The following is a 20,968-nucleotide window of genomic DNA, read 5'->3' on the forward strand; positions in this document are numbered from 1 at the left end:
TGCAGATCATTAATGATTTTTGCCATTTATATAGTTCCTCATTTGGAGTTTAGGTTAACTAGTTCGGCTATTCCTTCCAAAAACTGTAGGCCACTAGGTGCAACAACTGACTCTACACAAAGTCCCACCCCTTGAATGTAGAATAGAAATTATGGAGAGAAACTGAAACAACATAAACTCATCGAGAAATTTCATTGTCCCCAGGGGAATGTTTGTTTGTAGTATCATCTCTGACCTTTGCTCAGGTTCTAGCAGAGGATGTCAAAACCTAATGGGCAGATTGTCATCTCCAGAAGATGAACCATTTCCATTTTTGAACACTCAACATGCTTATAAGCCTACAGCTTATTTTTATAATTGTGGGTTGACTTAATATTCTCTGTGTAATGCAAATACAATTTAACAGCATCACAAACAAAAGCCTCCAAAATGACCATGACACTGAATCAATGTTTCTCTAAAACAATTTCAGTAAAAACCCAATAACATAACAAGGCCAGATTTACTGCAGGGCTATTTTATCAGACTACATTCTTCATTTTAGCTGAATCTTGTAAACACACAGACAGTTTACCAATTTTTTTAGTGGACATATTCGTGTTTCCTAAGGGATACATCTTTTCACCATCAAGACAAATATCTCCAGTATATTGCCTTCAACTGTTGCCTATTCAGGAATTTCATTAGCCTTTTAGCATACATTTAACAAGAGCTATCTAGAACCAATCTCGGCCATTTGGCACCTAAGAGAAGAAAAGAAAACTTGAACTGCAGTTTACTGTGGTGCTGTATACTGTTAACAGTATACCAGTAGCTATACATGAGGAACATTAGATACAGTTAACAGTCATATTACATGCAAAAAATGTGTACAGAATGCTCAGCAGTGAGACAGATTTTCCTCTTATTCCACTGCTGTGGACTGATCAGGTGTTGGAGATTGATCAATGACTGCACTGTATTAACTTGGACTTCATTCATGCAGAACCACACAAACTGCTGCATGGAAACAGTTAAGTAACTGAATGATTACATGTCATATTTGTAATGTTAAAACCACGTATTTCCGCTGAGTGGGGTCTTCATTCAGAGCCAGCTGATGCTGTGCTCTCCAGATGTGTTGTTTCAAATGTACATATATAACTAACTTTCTTTTCTGGGCCTTTATGTCACTTAAATAAACAAATACAATAATTCTCTGTATGGTTGTGTGGCAAGTCTTTGTCAGAGAGATGGTGATTATTCCCATATGGTTCTTCCTCTTTATCTTCAGTATGTGCGTTAGTGTATGAAAGGGAAAGATGAGGCAAACCATCTGGGAACCTTTCACATAGTTTGAGATGTCTTCTTTTATCCTCTCTCTTTTTTAATTTGGATATAAAATGATGTTGTAATCAGAGATGATAGAGAAGAGTCAGGCAATGACAGGAAATAACTTATCTGGCAAAAATCCCAGCCACATTTGCAGTATGTGCCTATTTCGAGACAAGTTAAAAATATACTTCCTGTTGTTGCCTCATGGCTAACTTGTGGGATAGCAGTGCCATCTAGAGAGGCATCAGTAACCTACCAGTAATACTGCTCTCAAAAATACACTATTCAGACAGAAGAATGGGGATGGGGATGGGGAATCTTAACGCTTTAGCATTCCAAGACATTTGCTATGCTTTCAACTTTGTGGCAACAGTTTGGTGAATACCCTTTTCTTTTCCAGCATGACTGTGTCCCAGTGCACAAAGCAAAGTCCATAAAGGCATGGTTGGATGAGTTTGGTGTGGAAGAACTTGACTGGCCTGCACTGAGCCCTGACTTCAATCCCATCCAATACCTTTGGGATGAACTGGAACGGAAATTGTGAGCCAGGACTTTTGGTCCAACATCAGCGTCTGACCTCACAATTACTCTACTGTGTGAATGGGCAAAAAAACACTCCAAAATCTTGTGGAAAGCTTTCCCTGAAGAGTGGAAGCTATTGCTGCAAAGCTGTCTGTGTATTGGTTGGTGTAATGGTCAGGTGCCCCAATACTTTTGTCTATATAATGTAAATGTATATAATGTATTAATGTATATATCCATTTTCAATGGAGTGGCATGAGAAGCAACTGTGATGCTTAAATTATTCAAATCATTATTATTTAGGTATGTCGTGTTCAAATCTGTACTTAGTTTATGATGCATGGTAAGATTTTCTCATGCATGTTTGATCAGCATTGTTTAGTTTTGTTTTAATCTACTGTGGCTTTTGACTGCCTTTAAGAATCTCTGTATTTCTGTGTTTGCACTTAATGCTCTTTGCTTCCCCAGAAATTAAATGTGCATGTAAATAAACTATGGCTTAACTGCTTTCCTATGTTTTACATTTCACATAATCAGTAATTTTGTTTGGGGTAAATATTTTCTTAAAAATAAAAAATTCAACATGAGAAATTTGCCATAAAAGAACTTGTTTGGGAAGGTTGTGGTATTGTATTGCATGTAATTACACAAGTGATGCATTTTTGAGCCCAATTTGGACAAAGAATCGAGAAACCTTGCCACAGGCAATCATTACAAACCTTTTCTCTCTGCTGATGTGCTCCTTTGTGTCGAGCATAGATCTTCAATTTGATAGGCTCTGAAACAATGAATTTAGAGATTGCATAAACATGACCAATGCTGGACTGGAGCTGCTCATCCTTACCTTGTAGTGCTGTCAGAGTGCCACTTTTCATATCCCACGTTGCTGTTCAAGGACGTTTTCATCAGTTTATGTAACAGTTTAAAACTCCTCTGTTCATGAAACACTGTGCTTTTTGCCTGTGGTAGGAAACACAACAGATGTTGCTGTATACATGACAAAGAAGAAGAAGATCTTTGTTTTGACAATATTTATTTTTACTTTTTCAACAGTAACATATAGTTCAGGACAAATGAATGTTTGAGAGAAGCTAGCACAGCAGTTTGCAGAATAAATGATTCAAAGTGGCACCATATTTAGTAAAAATGAACTGCAATCTGAGTACTACAGGTATTTTAATTGTTCTCATAAACAAAGAAATTTTCTGTAAGCAAGAAACCAGGTTATATTTTTCTCAATGCTTCTGTGTTGAAGGCTAACAATGCTTGCATTGGACAAGCAGTCCTATTTGGACAACCAATTATAAATTCTATTTCTCGTACATCCCATAAAGTCAAGGGCCTCGGGGCAACAGAAACAGTGACGTTACGGCACCATGACACGAGTCAACATACCATCTCAGACAAACAGAATGACAGTGGGTAGCCAAGAAATGTTAGAGGAAAGTGCAAGGATACTTTGTCACTGCTACCAGAGGGCGAAGCGGAAGAGAAAGAGAGAAAAAGGTCTTTACAGGTGCAGAGCAGTGAAGAGCTTTCAGAAAGACATGCTGTGGGACTACACATATAGATATAATATTCTACGTTCTGAGCAGCGACAGTCTTCAAGCAGAGGAGAAAGACAGAGGATAGAGATAGTCAGATTAAGCGCAGAGAGGAATACAACGCAAGGCGAGGTTAGCATGCTTGCGGCACGGAGAAACTTTACAGGAAGCCCAAGACACAGAGATCACATGTAAAGGCTAGAGCGACAGTGCACTAATCTACAGGCTAAGCTATACATTGGACACTAAAGCTAATTACAGGAGCTACACATACTTTATATTCTATGTATAATATATATGTATATACGCCTATATATATAGAAAAAGGTGTATAGGAGACTTTATATCAAACAAGCTGGATAGGCAAGGCATTGCATGCACGTGCAAAGGAAGCAAGTCTAGCAGCAGCAGCAGCAGCACAAAAAACAAAATGTCTGGCTTTCCGAGGTTACCACATTGAGATTCCTTTGTTGCTGTAATAAATCTAATGTTGTCTGTGTCACAGTGCGTATGCCAATTTTATTGGGAAATGAACTAAATTAGGTTTAAAAAAATATCTTAAACTCCAGGGTACTCTCTGTTGGGGTGTAAGGCAGCTAAACAGAAGCTTCATAATATCTACAAACTGCAAAAATTAAATAATTTTTTTTCCCACAGACCCTTGTTTCAGGTCACATTCAGACCAAAGAGCTTAAGTTACATTTTTGAGCATTTTTTTAAACATCGACTTATGAACAACCATCGGACATTGCACGTTATTAGGTCATTTGTATACTCTAAAGTGCACAACTTCTCCATTGGAGGAAAACTAGACAATACTGGCAAATTTATACTAAGGCAACACAGTTACAAACACACTAAGGTACACATTGGCACGTACTGTCGAGTATCACAAAAAACACAGTGCTTCAGAGTCAAAATGGCTTTGCATATTCATTTAAAATCCAAACACCAGAGTCTAATCAAGACTTGGAATTATTTCAAGGTGAAATCTGTTAATTTCTTTAAAGCCAATACCTGAAACACATTTTCTTTGAAAGAGCAAGAAGAGCCACAAACCAAGTCAAGTATCCGACATACGTACATATAGAGGAAAAAAGCCTTTTGGACTAACAGGATGAAAATACAAGTAATCTATAGTGGAGATAGAGAAAATATGAATAACTTTACCTCACAAATAGTCTCTGGTTATACGTCTTATATACACTTATGTATACACAAAGATATGTTTTTAGGACATCTTGAAATACTATTTACAGTCTATGAGCAAAAGTGATTGTACACTGACCAACCATGTTGAACAAATTGTGCTTTTCTAACATTTTCTAATGACAATGCTACAGAACCTCTGCTTCTTAAATCAGGGTTCAAATTCCATCAACTAACCTGCCTAAGGTAAGCGTTCTTTTTTTTCATTTTTTGCTAACTACTGTGCGTAGTAGAAAACTTGATTATCGTTAACTATTGTACACTTAAATTTACTGTTATTTTTGATATTTTGCAGGGTATATAGATTGGACCCACACTTGAATATTGCTTGTGAATGAATAAAGAAGAAACCTCAGTTGCAATGCTAAGGGACGCTCCTCCCTTGATGATTTAGTGCAAGTGATGTCAGGTATAGGCCTTACAGTACCTCCAATTCTGGTTAAGTTTCTGTATTCAGACAAAACACCATTATTGCCCCTGTTCCCAGTTTCTTTAGATCCTTGACCTTCCAGTGCACATTCAATAACACCACTAACAAATAGACTCTTATTATCGTACTGTAATTGAGAGGTTTACATCTTTAAAGTTATAATCCTTAAAATTTCTGTCCTGGTTTTGGTAGCAAAGGTCCCCGATTTCTATTCGAAACATCTATGAATTGAGCTGCTTGTCTACAAGGAGATTTTAGAGCAGTGGCCACAGTTGGTAAATTGATATTGTTCTTTTAGCGTGGTCAATTTACAGTTATTCATATTACCACAACCAGTTGACTTGCAGTGAACCCAGGGCTTTAGTGACCCCACGGGGACCAGTGTTTTGTCAAATATCAAATCAAATAAATCAAATATGATTTCCAATTAATTCCTTGTGCATATGCGGATTGAATTCTGAGTAGTAAAGGCAGACTCTACGACTAACAATTAAAATGGATATTCACAGAGGCAATTAAAAACTCCAAAATTGAAACAAACAAAGGCTGTTAACCATAGCAAAGTTGGGGATTGAAATGATTAAGGATTATAACTTTATATGACCTCTTAAGAGTTGATTATTCTCATTCTAGATCAGCATTCGAACATGCAAAGCACACTCAGCACAGCTAAATATACAGCCTGGCTGGAAATGGTACCATCATTTTGATATGTGCATGTAGCTGGTGACATCAATTACTGTGGGTTCAACAAGCTTTTACCACCTTAAAAACACTAGAAAAAAAGCACATTTGAAATCAGCTGAAAGACATAACAAGCAAAACATTAAATTAGCATCAGAAGCTGCAGACCAAACTGTCAAAAGCTGAGGTGATGCATGATGGGTCGACGCACCTTCATAAATGCTTTAAACTGATGTGACTATTGGGCAGTTGTGATGGAAATGGTTTCCTTGCCTTCTATTGTACATTTTTCCAAATCATCTGTGACAGCCTGTTGTGGTTGAGAGGCTCATTTAACATGTGCTGGTACTGCTATACATCACCGATCAAGAGAATATTATCCAGAATCACTGCTTGAAGTACTATGCGCAGATGTAAAGGCAGTCGATTAAGCTGAGGTAAGGTGAAGTGCTTTCTTTTTGTTTTAAATCAGAAGTTTAAAATGTAAAGTTACAGTAAAATACAACCACGTTTGGCACTTAACAACATACTCGGCAAATGAGAAATGATTAAAAAATAAACTCCTCCTCATCGACCTATTGCACAAGCATTTCATATCACAAAAGGTACATATAAAGTTACATCACTTACACTATTCTGGGATCGACTACACTACAGGAAAGGCGGACAGAAGCACTTTTACAAAGCTTTGGACCAAGTTAGTCCACGGCAAAGCTACGATACATAATCTATAGATATATCTGTATATCTTTTTTCTCAAATATACTCTTAAATAGGTGACTTTGGAGGAAAGAGAGAGAAAAAAAGTTTACCAGTACATTCACAACAAACAATTCATCCGTCAAGGGGAAAAGTACAGCAGGATTTGGTGCGATGAGTCTTATAGATCTTGGCCGAGTCGTTCAATCTCCTCAATAAGAAAGTCGATGTCCTCGAAGGTAGCAGCCGGATTTGAGATCACCATACGGAAAAAGTTGACCTTGTCCCCTTGTGGCTGGTAGCCGACCATAGTTGTCCCATATTCCATCATCCTGGCCTTTATCACTGGAGCCACCTGAAAGATACAGTAAATACAGATTAAGCCTACTATTTCTTTAGAGATATACGGTGGAGAAAATATTATATCATATACTGCATGAACTCGAAACAAATTAATTCAGAGACAGAACTATGAATCTGTCTCTATACTGTTCTTAAATCCATCCTTGCATAAGGGAGAATCTTGCCTTACTGACTGATCAATGCTTATTTTTTGTGTTGTTTTTCTAATTTTTCTCATTAATTAACTGCGAAAGGTGAGAAAAAGGCAATCTGAACTCTGCTGGCACTAATTATTTGTTTTTAAGAGAATGGAAATGTTGAGTCTGAGGCGTTTTTCAAACCATCCACAGTCTGCAATAATAAAAAAAGGTTACAAAGACCAGATTGCTTTGAAAAGAGAATCTACATGAACCAAATCTTTAAAAAGGTCTTCACGTAGTGGGTTTAATTTAAAGCAACCTAATTTCAAAAAACATTATTTCAAACTTAAAATTAACTTTTTAGCTTCTGCGCTAACAATAGAAGGTGTGATCACATGACTAAATATGTTAGTGAGTGAGAAAACTGTTATCAGAGTGGTATGTTTCCATTTTTTATTTTCTTTTTCAGAAACTAAACAAGTCCCATTTTCTCCTCAGACTCCTCAGATCTGGGCCCAAGTTGTCCATTATCTCCCACCAGGCTGACAGCCAAATCTGTACGGTACACGACAACCCTATGACTGCTGCTGCCAGGTTGGAATTTGAGACTAAAGCAGCCAAAGTCACTTGGTTTGTGCTCAACAGAGTCTTGATGGTGGTGTGGACTCTCTTGCTTTGATGAGCTATGGCAGATTCAATTACAAGTTTGAAACTCACTTTCTTTGTTTTGACCCACGCCAACTTTTACTGAGGGGAAAAAAATGTCAACATATTTGTCACTGAAGTCGGCTATCGTTTTAGGGCTAATGCTTGTTGTTTTTATTAACGTTATAGGAAATTCTAAAAATTCTTCTAAATTCTAACTTACCATGGCCTGCTTGGTGCAGTATGGTGACCAGCACTTTCCAGCAAAGGCAAGATATACAGAGGAGCTACTTTTCAACTGTACAAAAAGGTAAATGAATGTTTTAAGGCTGAGCACTAAAAAACATGTCTGAGTGCTGTTAATAGCCTTTAGACTATTTTGATTATTGAAATCTTAACTTAGACTTTAATACATAAGTGTGTGATTCAAAAGTAGCTTAGCAACCAAATCACATGATTTGTTTGGCTGATGGCTCTTCTTAGCTGCTGCCCTATTTAATTATGTGGAATAACAAACTGAATAACCTATCAGACATAATAACATGTCAGACAGTTTGTTGCCTTTAAGAGCTTAAAGCAACGGTGACTCATTCAGTACTTTGGAGGTCCAACATAGTCTGGTAAGAAAATAATGAGCTGAAAAATTAAACTTCTACTCCTCTACATTTTAGAAGGAACTGGTGAGCCACTGGCAGCACAGTGGCTCAGAGGATAGCACCAAAACATGTTTGTTCAGTTAATTCTCTTGCGGTCCCTTGACCAAGCCACCGTCTTAGACGTCATGTTGGTCCCTGATAGCTATACAATGACTCCCACTGCTCCTTCTGGGATGGATTAAATGCATGTCACAAATAAAGCTTTTTCTGTATTTACTACTTACTTAGATTTTACCCAAAAAACAAAATTTACAGTGTTTTCTATTTATGTATTTAGAAATTCTCTACTGCAACACTCGATTTATTATCATATTTTAGTTGTACAAAAATAGTACACGAGGCTGAGATTGAAAAGGAGTTGGCATAAAAAGGTTCACTACAGCCTATTATGTCATCCAAAGTTGGACACCCCCACACACTTTGCTTTACAAAGACTGCAGTGCTTTTGCTGGTACTGTAGTTCTCATCACATAATCAGTCATTCTCTCTAAATCTCTTGCAGGTGTTCCGTCGCAGTTGGCAGGCCTGCAGTTTCTGTAAAATAATCAATCCGTTGCTGCAGATTTCCGTCAAATCAGTCTTTTGACAATTTTCCAGTCATTAAGTGAAAATTGAAGAAAGCTCCTACAGTTCGGACGTTTTCCTCGGTGAGCTAATTGGGCAACATTACATCATCCCTTGGGCTTAGTGTCAGAGTCTGTGGAAAAGAGCGAGCTGGCCAAACAGTTTCAGTGAGGCATGTCCACTGCGTTTTTTCAATCAAACTTTGGAAAACAAAAGAAAAGCTCTCCATTTGATGTGCTTCAACAAACATGGCAAGGATTTATGGCTGATGGTTTTACAGCTAAAGAGGCAGAGGAGAGCTCTTGTATGGCTGGCACGTACACCATCTGTTTGTCCTAATTGTCAATTAGTTGGCCCCTGCTGCTATGGGATCTGAATGACCGCTACTCTTGCTAACCGAATAGCCTCACTCACTCAGTCCGGCCTGTGATACCCTTCCTCTGTGACAGTGTAGTTTATTTTAAGACTATCACAGTTTACAGAGTATATCTTGTGTGTGACAATTGCTTTTTTTGTTTGTTTGTTTTTTTTTCTTAACCCTGAGTATAAGTGGATGCCCTCACCCCTAATGAGAAGGACATGTGATGGTCTTGTTGGATAGGAATGACAGGTTTGCAGTGCAAAGAAAAGGTGCAGTGAAAGGTGGTTTTGGTAGATCTTAAAGTCAGGCTTACTTATCTCTGCTCACCCACCTTGTGCAAGCGTTTCTTCCTCTCCTCTTTGTCCTCCATGTAGCGGATCCCAGGGGGGAGGTACCAGAAGCAGACGTTGGTGTGCTGAGGCTGAAGCAATACACAAAGTTGACAAGAGATGAGAGGAATGAACTGCCGCAGTCATGCAAAAGCAAAACACGCACACTTAATGCTGGTATATAATTCAGTAATACTGAACTTCCAGTGGAATGTTTCATGCTGATATGAGTGTGTTATTGTTTTTTGAAATGAGGTTGCTTTAAATTAAACCCACTACGTGAAGGCCTTCTTGTTTTTCATAAAGTAGTAGCATTCTCAACTTTGGGACTGTCTCATTTTTTTATCCGTAAAAATTTAAGCTATCAGAATATTTTCAGAGACGCTACAACTTCAGTCCTTATGTAATACATCAGTGAATGAATCAATTCGATAAGTTTATGTGGTTTGTATGCATTTATTATACTGAGATTAGAAAAAATTGGGAAAATGTGAGTATTAATATGATATTAATTTCAATAATACCCACCCAGTCGTATACACATGTAGACATTTGTAGTATTACATACACATACCTGTAACTACAACCACATGCATGTCCACATATTTACCAATGATCTTTGCCTGACATCCTACAGATGTTTCAAAATAAAAAGTGCTAAATGTAACAGGAGCCCATTTATGTCACCAAGCAAGAACTGATTCTCTTTAGCTCAAAAAGAAAATCCATTAGGTGTTGCCAGCATCAGAGAGGTATCGTGTGTCCTTCTCAGCCACTATCTATCTAAAAGCCCCACACAACTCTATTTTTTGGAATATGAAGCCCCACTAGAGCCTGCCTACCTGCCTGCCTGCGAGCTGAAGAGCATTCATTACCAACAGCTGACTAGTCATGCACAGCAGCCTCATTTATACAGCTGGGGCTGGTTCGGCGGTTGTATATTCAACATCAGATTGATGTAATGGCACAGTGGGAGGCACAGACAAGTGAACACCTGGGCCAATGGCCAGAGGACTTGGCTTTTTCCCATCAGTCTCTGGGTTATGATGCTCTTAGCTTTTTGTGGCTCAGCAGGAAAACAATAAGGCTTGAAACATTAAACAGCTTTTACTACAAATGACTCTGTGTGTCCAAGCACTCCTTTTATAAAAGAGTTTTTAGCTTAATAACCCTGTCATACCCGCATATGTTTGTGCTGTTGTAGCACTGCTCTGAAGAGGATATTTCAGACACCATGCTATTCATATGCATATGAGCAATTACAGGCCGTTATGCTATTCATTAAACATAATAGCAACACATTATACTGGCAGCTAGAGGTAAAAATGGCATTCATCCAACACAAAGCAAGAGCACACAATGTGCCAATCAAGTCATCCATAATGACACTGAATACACTGAAGCAAAAGAAGCAATGTGGACTAATGTTGGCTTCTCTGATTATATGGTTGTGGATGAATAATGCTTGTGGAGAGAGAGAGTCAAATGCAGACATACTTTCCCATCAAAAACCATCTCGTATCCTTCTCGGTCTTTGATCTTGTTGTAGAGGTACTCTGACAGCTCCAAGCACTTATCGATCTGAGCCTCAAACCCAATAGTGCCCTGTCAAAGAAAAGATTATTAGTTTAGGCAACTGTGTGAACTGCTGGAAAACGTAATAAGAATATCCAAAAACCTGAGTTTAATTTAATCTCTTGAGACTTCTACATCCGTCATCCATATTTAACGTCAGAAAAATAAGTCAAAAAGCAAAATCAAAATCTTAAATATTCATAATAGAAGATAAAAGTAAAGTTTTGTTTTAGGGTTGTTTTAATTTAATGAAATTCGATAAATTTTACTAGTAGCATTTTTAACTTTTACACAAAAATATTTTTCAATGACATCAAGTTTATATAATTTCCTGTGAAGTGCTTTGGTTGAAACATGCAAAACAAGAGAAAAAAACCCCCAAAACACCGTCCATCTTGGGTATCACCACAAAACCCAACATCAACATCAGCCTGTGTGCCAAAGAACTGCATGCAAAATTTCCACAGCAGCTAATTTCCACGTATGCGTTTCCTTACCTTAGCTCTCCACATGAGCCACAGCTTAAAGATGTCCACGTGGCGTCCACACTGCAGCGCTTTGTCTCCGGTGTCGTAGGAAAGGTCGTAGTGTTTGTCCTGCTGGAAAAGGTAGCAGGCGTGCATCTGGTTGCAGTTCTGCATCAAACCCTGTGAAATCAGACCAAAAAATGTCTTTAATTACCACAAGAAAGCAAAAAAGGAAATATTCAAGGTGTGTGAAAAGGAGACTTGGATAAACGGGATGAGGCCGACCTCCTCTCTAACCAGCAGGGCTGAACATTGCAGAGGGACTGACATCATCTTGTGTGGGTTCCATGTTACCGAATTGGCTCTGATGTTAACAAAAGCAAACAACATGCATCATTACTTTAAATCTTCATTAACCTTTTGTACTTTTCTGTTTGATTTCACCCCACAAAAAAATGTCACTTACCTCTCAACTCCATCCAGCTTCCACCTGTGTCTCCTGGACATGAGGAGGCTTCCTCCCCATGCACCCTGACAGGACACACAAAGATGATAACCATACATGTGACACTAAGTTATGGACCATTCAGCAGAGCCGCAAGGCGAGGAGAAACCCATGAGGTGTCCAACATAGAAGTCCAGCCTTTCATTTCAAGGATTTGACATGCAGCGCTGCATGTAAAAACAGTTGGATTAGGTCTCCTGTTTCTCAGTAGGAGCTGAACTTTGAGACTTGTAATGCCCACTAATCGGGTATGGAGGTCCTAACAGTCGATAATATCAACTTGCATTGTTGGAAATGTAAGATGCACAGATTTTAGAGCTTTGCTGGATAAGATATGGAGCAGATCAGGATGTATCTGCTCCTGCTGTAGTACATCCACTGAATCCACATCTACAGTTAAATGCTGTGACATTAGTCAGGCTGGGTTGTCCACCTCAGTAAAACTCTCTCTATAATCCTGCCATGACGCTATTGATTTAAATGTTCAAAATGTTACCGCATGACCGGCTGAATATCTGTATTGGGCCACATTTCTTAAAGGGATGCAAAGCAAAATGTATTTTTGGTGCAAAGCTCAGCAGTTTGGTTGGTTAATATATTAGCAGATGGACAGATAATTAATTGTCAACTTTTGATAATCAGTTAAGAATTCAAACCAAACCAAAATTACAAACATTATGTCTGTATTTCCTGATGTTTTATAGACTGAGCAATTAATCAAGAAAGTAAAGCAGATTAATTGATAAGGAAAATAATAATATTAATATTATAGTGTTGACTATCAGCACTCAACATATGACTCAACATTTGGTCAAAATATCAGACAGGAAGTACCACCACACAAATTTATTTCATAGGGAGCTGCATCAAGAAAAGCACATGCTCCGTCGGACGCTCCAAAGCAAGATGCGTTTTCTCCATGTCTCGTCAGCTGAGGAATGATAGATCAGGACATTTATGTCTCTTAATAGAGGTGTCCCCCTGTCAGGGCTAAATCACTTTCATTAATAGATCAAGTTCCTTCAGCGTGAGGACCCATGACGGCAAAGTCAGGGGAGAAGATGATTTACAGCCTCTGTTCCAGTTTTTCTAGTCCTCAGTATTAGATAGGAAATGGCTGGCTTCTATCTGGGTCAACTGCAAACAGTTAGAGGCGAGACAGACGTAGCAAATTTATCATACTCACTGGTGAGCTCTGTATTTCTACCCATCCCTTCACTGAAAATAGATCATGGGCATTTTAGGTGATTTTAAACGAGGCAACGGGGACTGTTCATGTGGATGTGTCTCTGCATACAAATGTGTTACTCACATCCACATGCATCCAGATGTTGTACTTTCTGCAGATTTCAGAAATGGCGATGAGGGGGTCAAAGGCTCCGTACACTGTTGTTCCAGCTGTTGCACTTACAAAGAAAGGCACAAAACCCTGCAAAAGCACATCCAGTAAAGGCAGCTAATGATATAACAATGCCAGATGGTTTCTGAATTTCCCTCATCATCAGATCTGTTTACAGTATTTATTGCCGTGTTACTGAGATATCACATTACCTTCTGTTTGGCCTCCAGGATTCTCCTCTCAAGGTCAGCTGGCATCATTTTACCACTGCAATGAAAAAAAGGACAAGATTTAGATGCTTTGGTGAACTTATCAGTGGTGAAAAAAACATGTGATTATTTACTTGTATGAAAAATACAACAATGTGAAAGTCTTGCATTCAAAATGCTACTTAAGTGTTACCAATACTGTACTTAAACTATCAAAGTTAAGAAACTTGGGAAAAATGACTTTGATATATTATTATATACTGCTGCATTAGTGTGTAGGCAGCATTTGTTTTGCTTGAAATGGACTACTTCAATATACAGTTAATGGAGTTCAGTAGTTCCCAGCAGACACCTTTACAATTCACTTATTTTTTCTGTTATTTTTTCCAACTCTTCATATTTTACCTTTCATCTGCTTTGATGCAGATCACACTCTCCGTCCCAATGCCAAGAGCTGCTGCTCCTTTTTTGATTGAAAAATGGCTCTAAAAGATAACAGGAAAAAATGAAAGAGAGATCGTGTTTAACTGACTGTATATGAGGTCACAGGAAAAATAAGTCTGTGAGGCAGCTTCGATGCTGAGAGTTCTGTGTGGCATTTAATTGCTTTTTGCTCACAACATCCTTCAAATGTCCTTTAAAGATGAAGGAGGTGACAAACACACCAGTCACCTCATGTCCCTCTGCTTCTGACACACATGTCGGATTTATATCAGTGCTGACAGTGTGAAAGTGACACAAAGTCACCTTTGAATCACACATCAAGCCACAGCTAAAGTGCAGAGCAATTTGACGTCAGTAGAGGGAGGAGAAGATCTTTGTCATTTGGTTTAAAGAACCAAGAACCAAAGCTTGGATTGATCCATTAAGAAACATGCTGAAAATGCAGCTGAGCTGAAACATAAATGCCTACATGTTCGGATGTGAAGGCCACCAGTCTGGGCACAGATGACATTCCTTTCTCCTTCACTTCAGGGAACATCTTGAAGCGGGCCAGCAGCATGGCATACATATTGGAAATAGCACCACCTAGAGGACGGACAGGGCAGTCCAGTGTCAGTCCACATCACAGTCTTAACTACCAAGTCTCATGGGGGTGACGATGCAGCGCTTCTAAATGACACAGAGCATAACAGGTTTTTACACAATGAAACAACAGCAACATAACAAAAAATTTGTTTATAGCTTATCAAGAGCATATCCAGGGATGACACACCATCCAAAATGGCAGCTCACTGTCCAAAGTGTCAGAACCAATCACAGTCTTTGTCATTAAATTCTCCAATGAGTGCTCCTCATCGTGTGTCAGACAGAAATGCATGGGGGAAATTAAAGACTGGAGGGTGACGGATGGGTGGGGGCTTAAGTTGAGAAAAGAAAATGATTTTATGCTAATTGGCTTTGAAACGGGTTCCATTTATACCATCAAAATGCAAATTGACACATTGCAGCACAGCATATACACAGACAGAGCGGTGGTGGTGCTGGCGTCACCTCATGTACATACATACCAGGGGAGAAAATGCCGTCTCCTCGCCCTTCCGGCCAGCCAATGATCTCCCTCATCTTCTTCAGAGTGACGTATTCCAGCAGCACAAAGACAGGAGCCACCTCATAGGTGAACCTGAGTTACACAAGGGACATCACATGGTGCTGGTTACACAAAATGAGCCATGACTCATCACCGAAAAACAGCCAGTAAACACAGACTTTTTCCTCTGCAGTCTGGCTGTTTCAGGATGTATTTAAAGTTGAAAACCAGTGGTTCTCCCAGAGGCAGACAAAATTCTTTAAGAACAAAAAAGCATGAGGATTATTGTTGATTTTACAAACATTAGTCAAACTTTACTTCTAAAGAGGCAAAAATATCTTCATTTGCAGTGGTGCTTTTGAACAAAATGTACCAGCCTCCATATGAAAAAAAATAAAAAATGTTTTCATCCTTTGTTCACATCTTACACAACATTTCACTGGCTGAAATGTGCTCCTTGTTGTACAGACGTCTCACATTTCCATCATCCTTGCTGCGTTAAAAGGTACATTTCCAGTATGTGGCTCCTCCTATATTTGTCTATTAATACACGAGCTGCAGCCTTTAAAAAAAAAAACACACAAAAAACAGCAGGCTTATTTGGTGTGTCACAGTTGCCACGTCTGCCTCTTGCAGGGTTTATCACCCCAAAAACACACACACACACCAAAATTAGCTTCAGATTAGTCTGAATTTAATTTCAGAGCTAATTTTCTCCCCTTGAATCCCCAGGGGGATCAGAGGTAAAGGGGAGGGATAAAAGGCAGCAGTGGGGGGGTGGGGTGTGTGTGTGTGGGTGTGGGGGGGGGGGGGGGGGGGGGGGGGGGCTGTCTTTCATTTCACCCTTTTCATTTGCAGTGATTGAATGAAAAAAAGCTGCTATCAGCCGGTGCAGACACAGAGCAGAGTGCATACAGACGGACCGGAAATGGAATTCATTGTCATTATCACCACTTAAAATCATGATGAAGCACAGGCCACATACTTACATATTGGTGTTGGCGGTGGACGTTAGCCAATCGGCTGCCAGTCCAACCATGTCTAATCCTGTAGAGAGCTGATTGAAGTACCTGGGGTGGGCTGAATGAAAAGGAGCACAGGGGAAGGCTGTGAGATGGTGGCAGCTTGAATGTTTTTTTTATTTTTTTTTGTTTTTTTTTCTGGAGTCAGGAAAATTGAAATATTCTTTTCATGTGTTTATGTTGAGCTTGTGCAAAAGACGCAGAAACTGTCATCTTCTTCAGGCTTTAATTGCAGGTTGGAGATGCTGCAGCAGTGATGTTTTAAACCATCTTGAGAAATAATGAAAACATTTGGTGTAGCTTGGGTAATGCGGGAATTTTGTGGAGGGTAAAAACACGGCCACAGGGATTTTTCACCTTTGTTTCTATGGCTGTCACACACAGAGGAGTTTGGAAAATGAACAAATTAAAAGTGGGAAAACATTTCACTTTTCCTTTTTATATTATGAACATGCAATGTAAGATGTTTTTAATCCCTCAAAGTTAGCTTTTATATATTGAAGGATATAAACATATACTGTGAGTGGTTTATATCCACTTTAATGTAGTTTAAAACAAAATGAGTTTGTTTTAAAATGGTGGTGATGGTGGTGTGTAAACACAACAATATAATAGAAGATACTGTAAATTTACAAACACTTGAAATGTCCTTATATCTGTTTACAGTCGCACTGTAGTGTGTTATATCCATTTATTATTCGTTTAAAAACCCTTTATAAAAGCTAAACAGGGAGAGGAAAGCAAAGTGATAACAAAGAATCAGTAAAAAATATATATCTGTATATTGAATTTATTGTGCTGTTGCTGTAAATGTCCTCCTGCACGTGTCAGTCAGGAGATAATAATGGATTTGGCCTGTGAATCCTGGTTATTAGCCTATTGTCTCCCACTTACTGCATCACTGCATTTAATCGGTCTGGTGGACAGGAGGAAGCCAAGGAGGACAACATCCAGGTTGGTTTTTATTTTATTTTATTTTAAAGACACGAGTAATTTATTTAGTACATATTTATTTTTAAATTTAGACCTTTAGTCTTTATTTGTCACTTTTTGGGAAGATATCCCTCAATAGAGATAGATGGCATTCACCTTAAAATCTTTAAACTAATGCTTATTGTTTTATTATAATAACAGTTTAATTAGGTTACATAAATAAGTGGGTTTCCAGTAGATTGTTAGGCTACGTCTGCTATGTATTGTGGGATATTCTGTTATAATTTAGGTCTTGCGCAGACCTCTGCTCTATTTATTTGAAAAAGACAATAAATATCTATTGTGATTTCAACGTTTTTGGTTTTTCTTTTTATCTAAGAAGCGCGGATTATTCCCTGACACGTCAAACTGAATTTGTTGCATTTATCTACCCAGCGTGAAGACTCAGGCCTACCTGTTTTGATGGCGTATTTGAGAGTAGCGCGACAGCTGATCAAGATATCATCCAGAGTCGCCGGCTCGTCCTGCAGCTCCCAGTTGTTCATCTGAAGCAGCTCGTTTGGATAATGAAAATCAATAACTTTCGTTTTCCGGTCGAAAGACTCCACGATGTAAGCCAGTAAAATATCCACAACTTCCTGCAGGAACGTCATTGTTTTGGTGTCACCGTCCATGGCAGGTAACAGGTCTGAAATAAAAACACGGAGGGGGACATTTTGTGATTTATGTTTCCGGGAAAGATGAATGTGTAGAGAGGAGCCTCGTGAAAAATGTCCCGAGACGAATATGCGAAGGCCTTTAATTTGGAGGTGGGCGATAAAAAGCCTGCGTTTGAATGTATATACATATACATATATGTATATATATTTTAACATCTCTGAAATCTGAAAGAAGTTTTTGTTGAAAACCTCGAAACAAGAGATTGTGCTGAAGGTGACCTCCCCACAAAGAGTCCACCACTGCAACACAGCACCGAATACTATAAACTACACAGAGAGTACAGTAAACGTATACACAGATTTATGTGATCTAAACGCTGTATTCTTACTGTGCATCACGTATTTTTATGTTTCATTGACGGTGGGAACGCGGAATAAAGCAGATCACATTTTGGAAGATAAAAAAAGGACACTTAAATTGAGATTACTGACAAAAAAAAGCCGATTTTTTTTAAAAAAGTCAAATGCAATTAATTCATATATTTGCAGTTTTTGTTTCATTAAAAAAAAGAGGGGAGGAAGAATGGCTACACTTACTGACAAAAATAGTTCATTTCTGACATTTTTACACTGAATAAATCACCACAAGACAAGGCCGACCTCGGGGCTTAATGAGACGGAGCCTGGCAGCAGAAATCCCAGCTTTACGAGCATTGCTTTTGTACCTGTTGAATAGAGGTCGGAGAAGACCACAGCAGCTTTGGTGCAGTTGCAGGATTTGTTGCAGCCGCAGGTGCCTGCAGCTTCTCTCTGTGGCGGCTGCGTGGCGGCCGGATCGGCTGGTCTCTCCACTTCCCCGACATTGAGCAGCGCTTTGGACACCACAAAACAGCACCGAGTTATTTTCATTAATCTGTCGACCAGGAAAGGCCCTTCGGTGTTATGGTAGAAATAACGGGGCACGTCGCCCTGATAGCATCCCCTCACCCTCACCCACCCCACCTCCGTACCCCACGCTCCCTCCACTGGGAATCGACATACCACATAATTTCGATCCAATTCCTCCGGGAAATTTCTGTGCCGCCGCTTGGCACCAAGCCCTGGCTGGAAGAGAGAAGGGATAAACAAGGATGCTAATAAGATTCAGAGTCCAACTTTAAAGGTAGAAGCCAACACACAAGACGCGCCATGCAAGTAAAACAAGCCTTCAGAGTAAATTCCTACATCCTGCAGGGCTGAGACAAGAAAACAGAAAAAAAAGGTCTTAAAGCAGATGTGGCGACTATAAACACAGCAGGCCTGTTTGGATTTTCACTCGGCGCCCGTAACACCAAATGCAGCGCACTGCCTTGAGACAATGCGCTGGAATTAGTGCTGCGCCCGCTCCATCAGAGGTGGTTTGAAGAAGACAAAAAGCCACTCACGCGTACTGGGGCTCTGACTCCCGGTACTGGCCCTCGCATTATCTCCGCCAAGAGACCAGAAACCGTGTGATGCCATTGTTGCCGGTAGTTATGAGCTGCGGGAGACACGGAGACCGACAGAGCCCATCCACACGCGACGACCCGGAGCTGTTCAAAGCTGATGTGGTGCTGAATCTGACCAGACCTCTCCGACTGCTGAAATCCCAGCCGTGCATCCGACAGACGCTTTATGTTGCGGGAAAACCCCTAAAAAATCAAAACGCTTTATTTTGTCTTCTTTTTTTTTTTTAATTTGGAGGGGGTTGTAGGAAAAGAAGCAGGATGCGTGTGCGCGGTGCTCTTTCTGCAGGCGTCCACAGGTGCACGAAACATAAAAGCTGCCTCTCCCCACAGAAATCCGCAAATACTTCAGTGACTTCACCGGCGCGCTCACTCAGCGCTTCCACGCAAAGCGACCCTCTTCACTCCGTGGGGATTTCAGTACAGGAGTAAGTTCAGGTGCAGAGATATTACTTGCTTTATGTGGAGATTTGGTTAAATTTCCCCAAAATAATAATAATAATGATAAAAAAAATGAAAACAAATGAACTGTCAGCCAAAAGGTGGAAGAAAGGTGGATTCACTAAGCGGCTACATGCTACAGCTGCTGCTAAATATGCAGTACAGAAGCCATGCCTAATTGCATCTAACCTAAATTTCACGTCACTACAGTAATCCCATCGTGATTCACTTCAAGTCATGACGAACCGCGTTGCGTCGTGCGTCGTGACTCCATACATCCCAGATACTTTGTTCCCTGCGTGCTGAACTCACCCTCCATACAGGCAGTGAATGCCACCTAAATCATCAGCCCAGAAATTGCACATGTATTTCTTGGAGACCGGCGGCTCTAATTGCCTGCTTCCGGCAGAGGAAACAGCTGGGCGACGAGGATGGTTGGCTCAAATACACGCAGCGCGCACGGGTCCCTCCTCTCCAAATCTCTGTGCTGGGGCTCGTTACTCGAAAAGTGTTTGTTACTCGTTACTTTACTTGAGTTGATTTACTTGTTTAAAGGAGAGGAATCCCACAGCTCATTTTTGTTGCACCATTTTTTAAAATCAATTATCCAGTACTTTCTTCACCTATAAGGTATTGAGAAAAACGTGATTAATATTCAATGATTTGTCTCCCTAAAATAAAACTGAACCCTCGGATTCACTTATTAAGAATCTGAACAGGTGCAGGTGTGTTGAATTTGGGGGGAGAAAACGGAAAATATAAATTGAAATAGCATCATCGTCCGACTCGCACAATCAGTTCCAAATTACAGTAATAAAATTCAACAATGTCACGTCCTGATGAGAGCAAACGGACCCTGCGGGCATCAAAAGTAGACCGAGCCACCCTGTTATGATTTATGAATGCAATCGCCAACTACCACTTAATGCCAAAAAAAAAAGAAAGAAAAAGATTTAAAATAAATTGAACCCTTTGGCAAAGCCATGATAATATTTGCATGTGGAGCTAGAATAAATCTCATAAGGATTTTCTTAAGTTATTTTAGATTTTCCCATGATATTCCTGCTGTAAGTATTTCTATTTTTTGAATTTTTTTTTTTTAAATCATTACTTTTATTTAGCAAAGTACTTCCTTTGATCCAATAATCCAACACTCCTCTGCAGGATTATGAGCTGCTGGAATTTGTTCCTCCCTTCCTGTCTGTGTTTTGTCTGGATTTTTCAGTCTGCATGTAGTTTTCAGTACCAGCATGTGCAGTCAGCTGTCCTTGGAGGTTCACTAACACTCCCTGTGGGGGCTTCTCTCCTTTCAAATGTCACACAAAGTTCAGAGGTCGAATCTCTAAGACATGCTCAAGTCAAGA

General features: G+C 39.6%; 1 protein-coding gene across 1 annotated transcript; it reads right to left on the reverse strand.

Annotated features, from left to right (window-relative positions):
- Positions 1-5,299: 5,299 nt before the first annotated feature.
- Positions 5,300-20,024, reverse strand: gad2 (glutamate decarboxylase 2). The gene is made up of 16 exons (XM_046371915.1): positions 19,104-20,024; positions 18,721-18,783; positions 18,405-18,551; positions 17,475-17,708; positions 16,055-16,145; positions 15,046-15,158; positions 14,448-14,563; positions 13,940-14,019; positions 13,538-13,592; positions 13,299-13,415; positions 11,948-12,012; positions 11,767-11,845; positions 11,512-11,661; positions 10,937-11,044; positions 9,442-9,531; positions 5,300-6,757 (listed from the first exon to the last, which is right to left on the reverse strand). Exons 1-16 carry the CDS (start codon positions 19,177-19,179, stop codon positions 6,584-6,586), a joined length of 1,758 nt encoding a protein of 585 aa, XP_046227871.1. The 5' UTR covers positions 19,180-20,024; the 3' UTR covers positions 5,300-6,583.
- Between the last annotated feature and the right edge of the window lie 944 nt (positions 20,025-20,968).

The sequence above is a fragment of the Scatophagus argus genome, chromosome 18 (genome assembly GCF_020382885.2).
Source record: "Scatophagus argus isolate fScaArg1 chromosome 18, fScaArg1.pri, whole genome shotgun sequence".
Lineage (NCBI taxonomy): Eukaryota > Metazoa > Chordata > Actinopteri > Scatophagidae > Scatophagus > Scatophagus argus.

Bases quoted from the DNA above. Each gene is read 5' to 3' on its own strand.
- gad2 (XM_046371915.1), bottom strand. From the start codon at position 19,179: ATGGCATCACACGGTTTCTGGTCTCTTGGCGGAGATAATGCGAGGGCC. The intron at 17,709-18,404 runs GTACAAAAGCAA...TTTTTATTTCAG, and splicing joins CTCCGACCTCTATTCAACAG to ACCTGTTACCTGCCATGGAC. The intron at 6,758-9,441 runs GTGGGTGAGCAG...TGTATCTTTCAG, and splicing joins GGAAGAAACGCTTGCACAAG to GTGGCTCCAGTGATAAAGGC.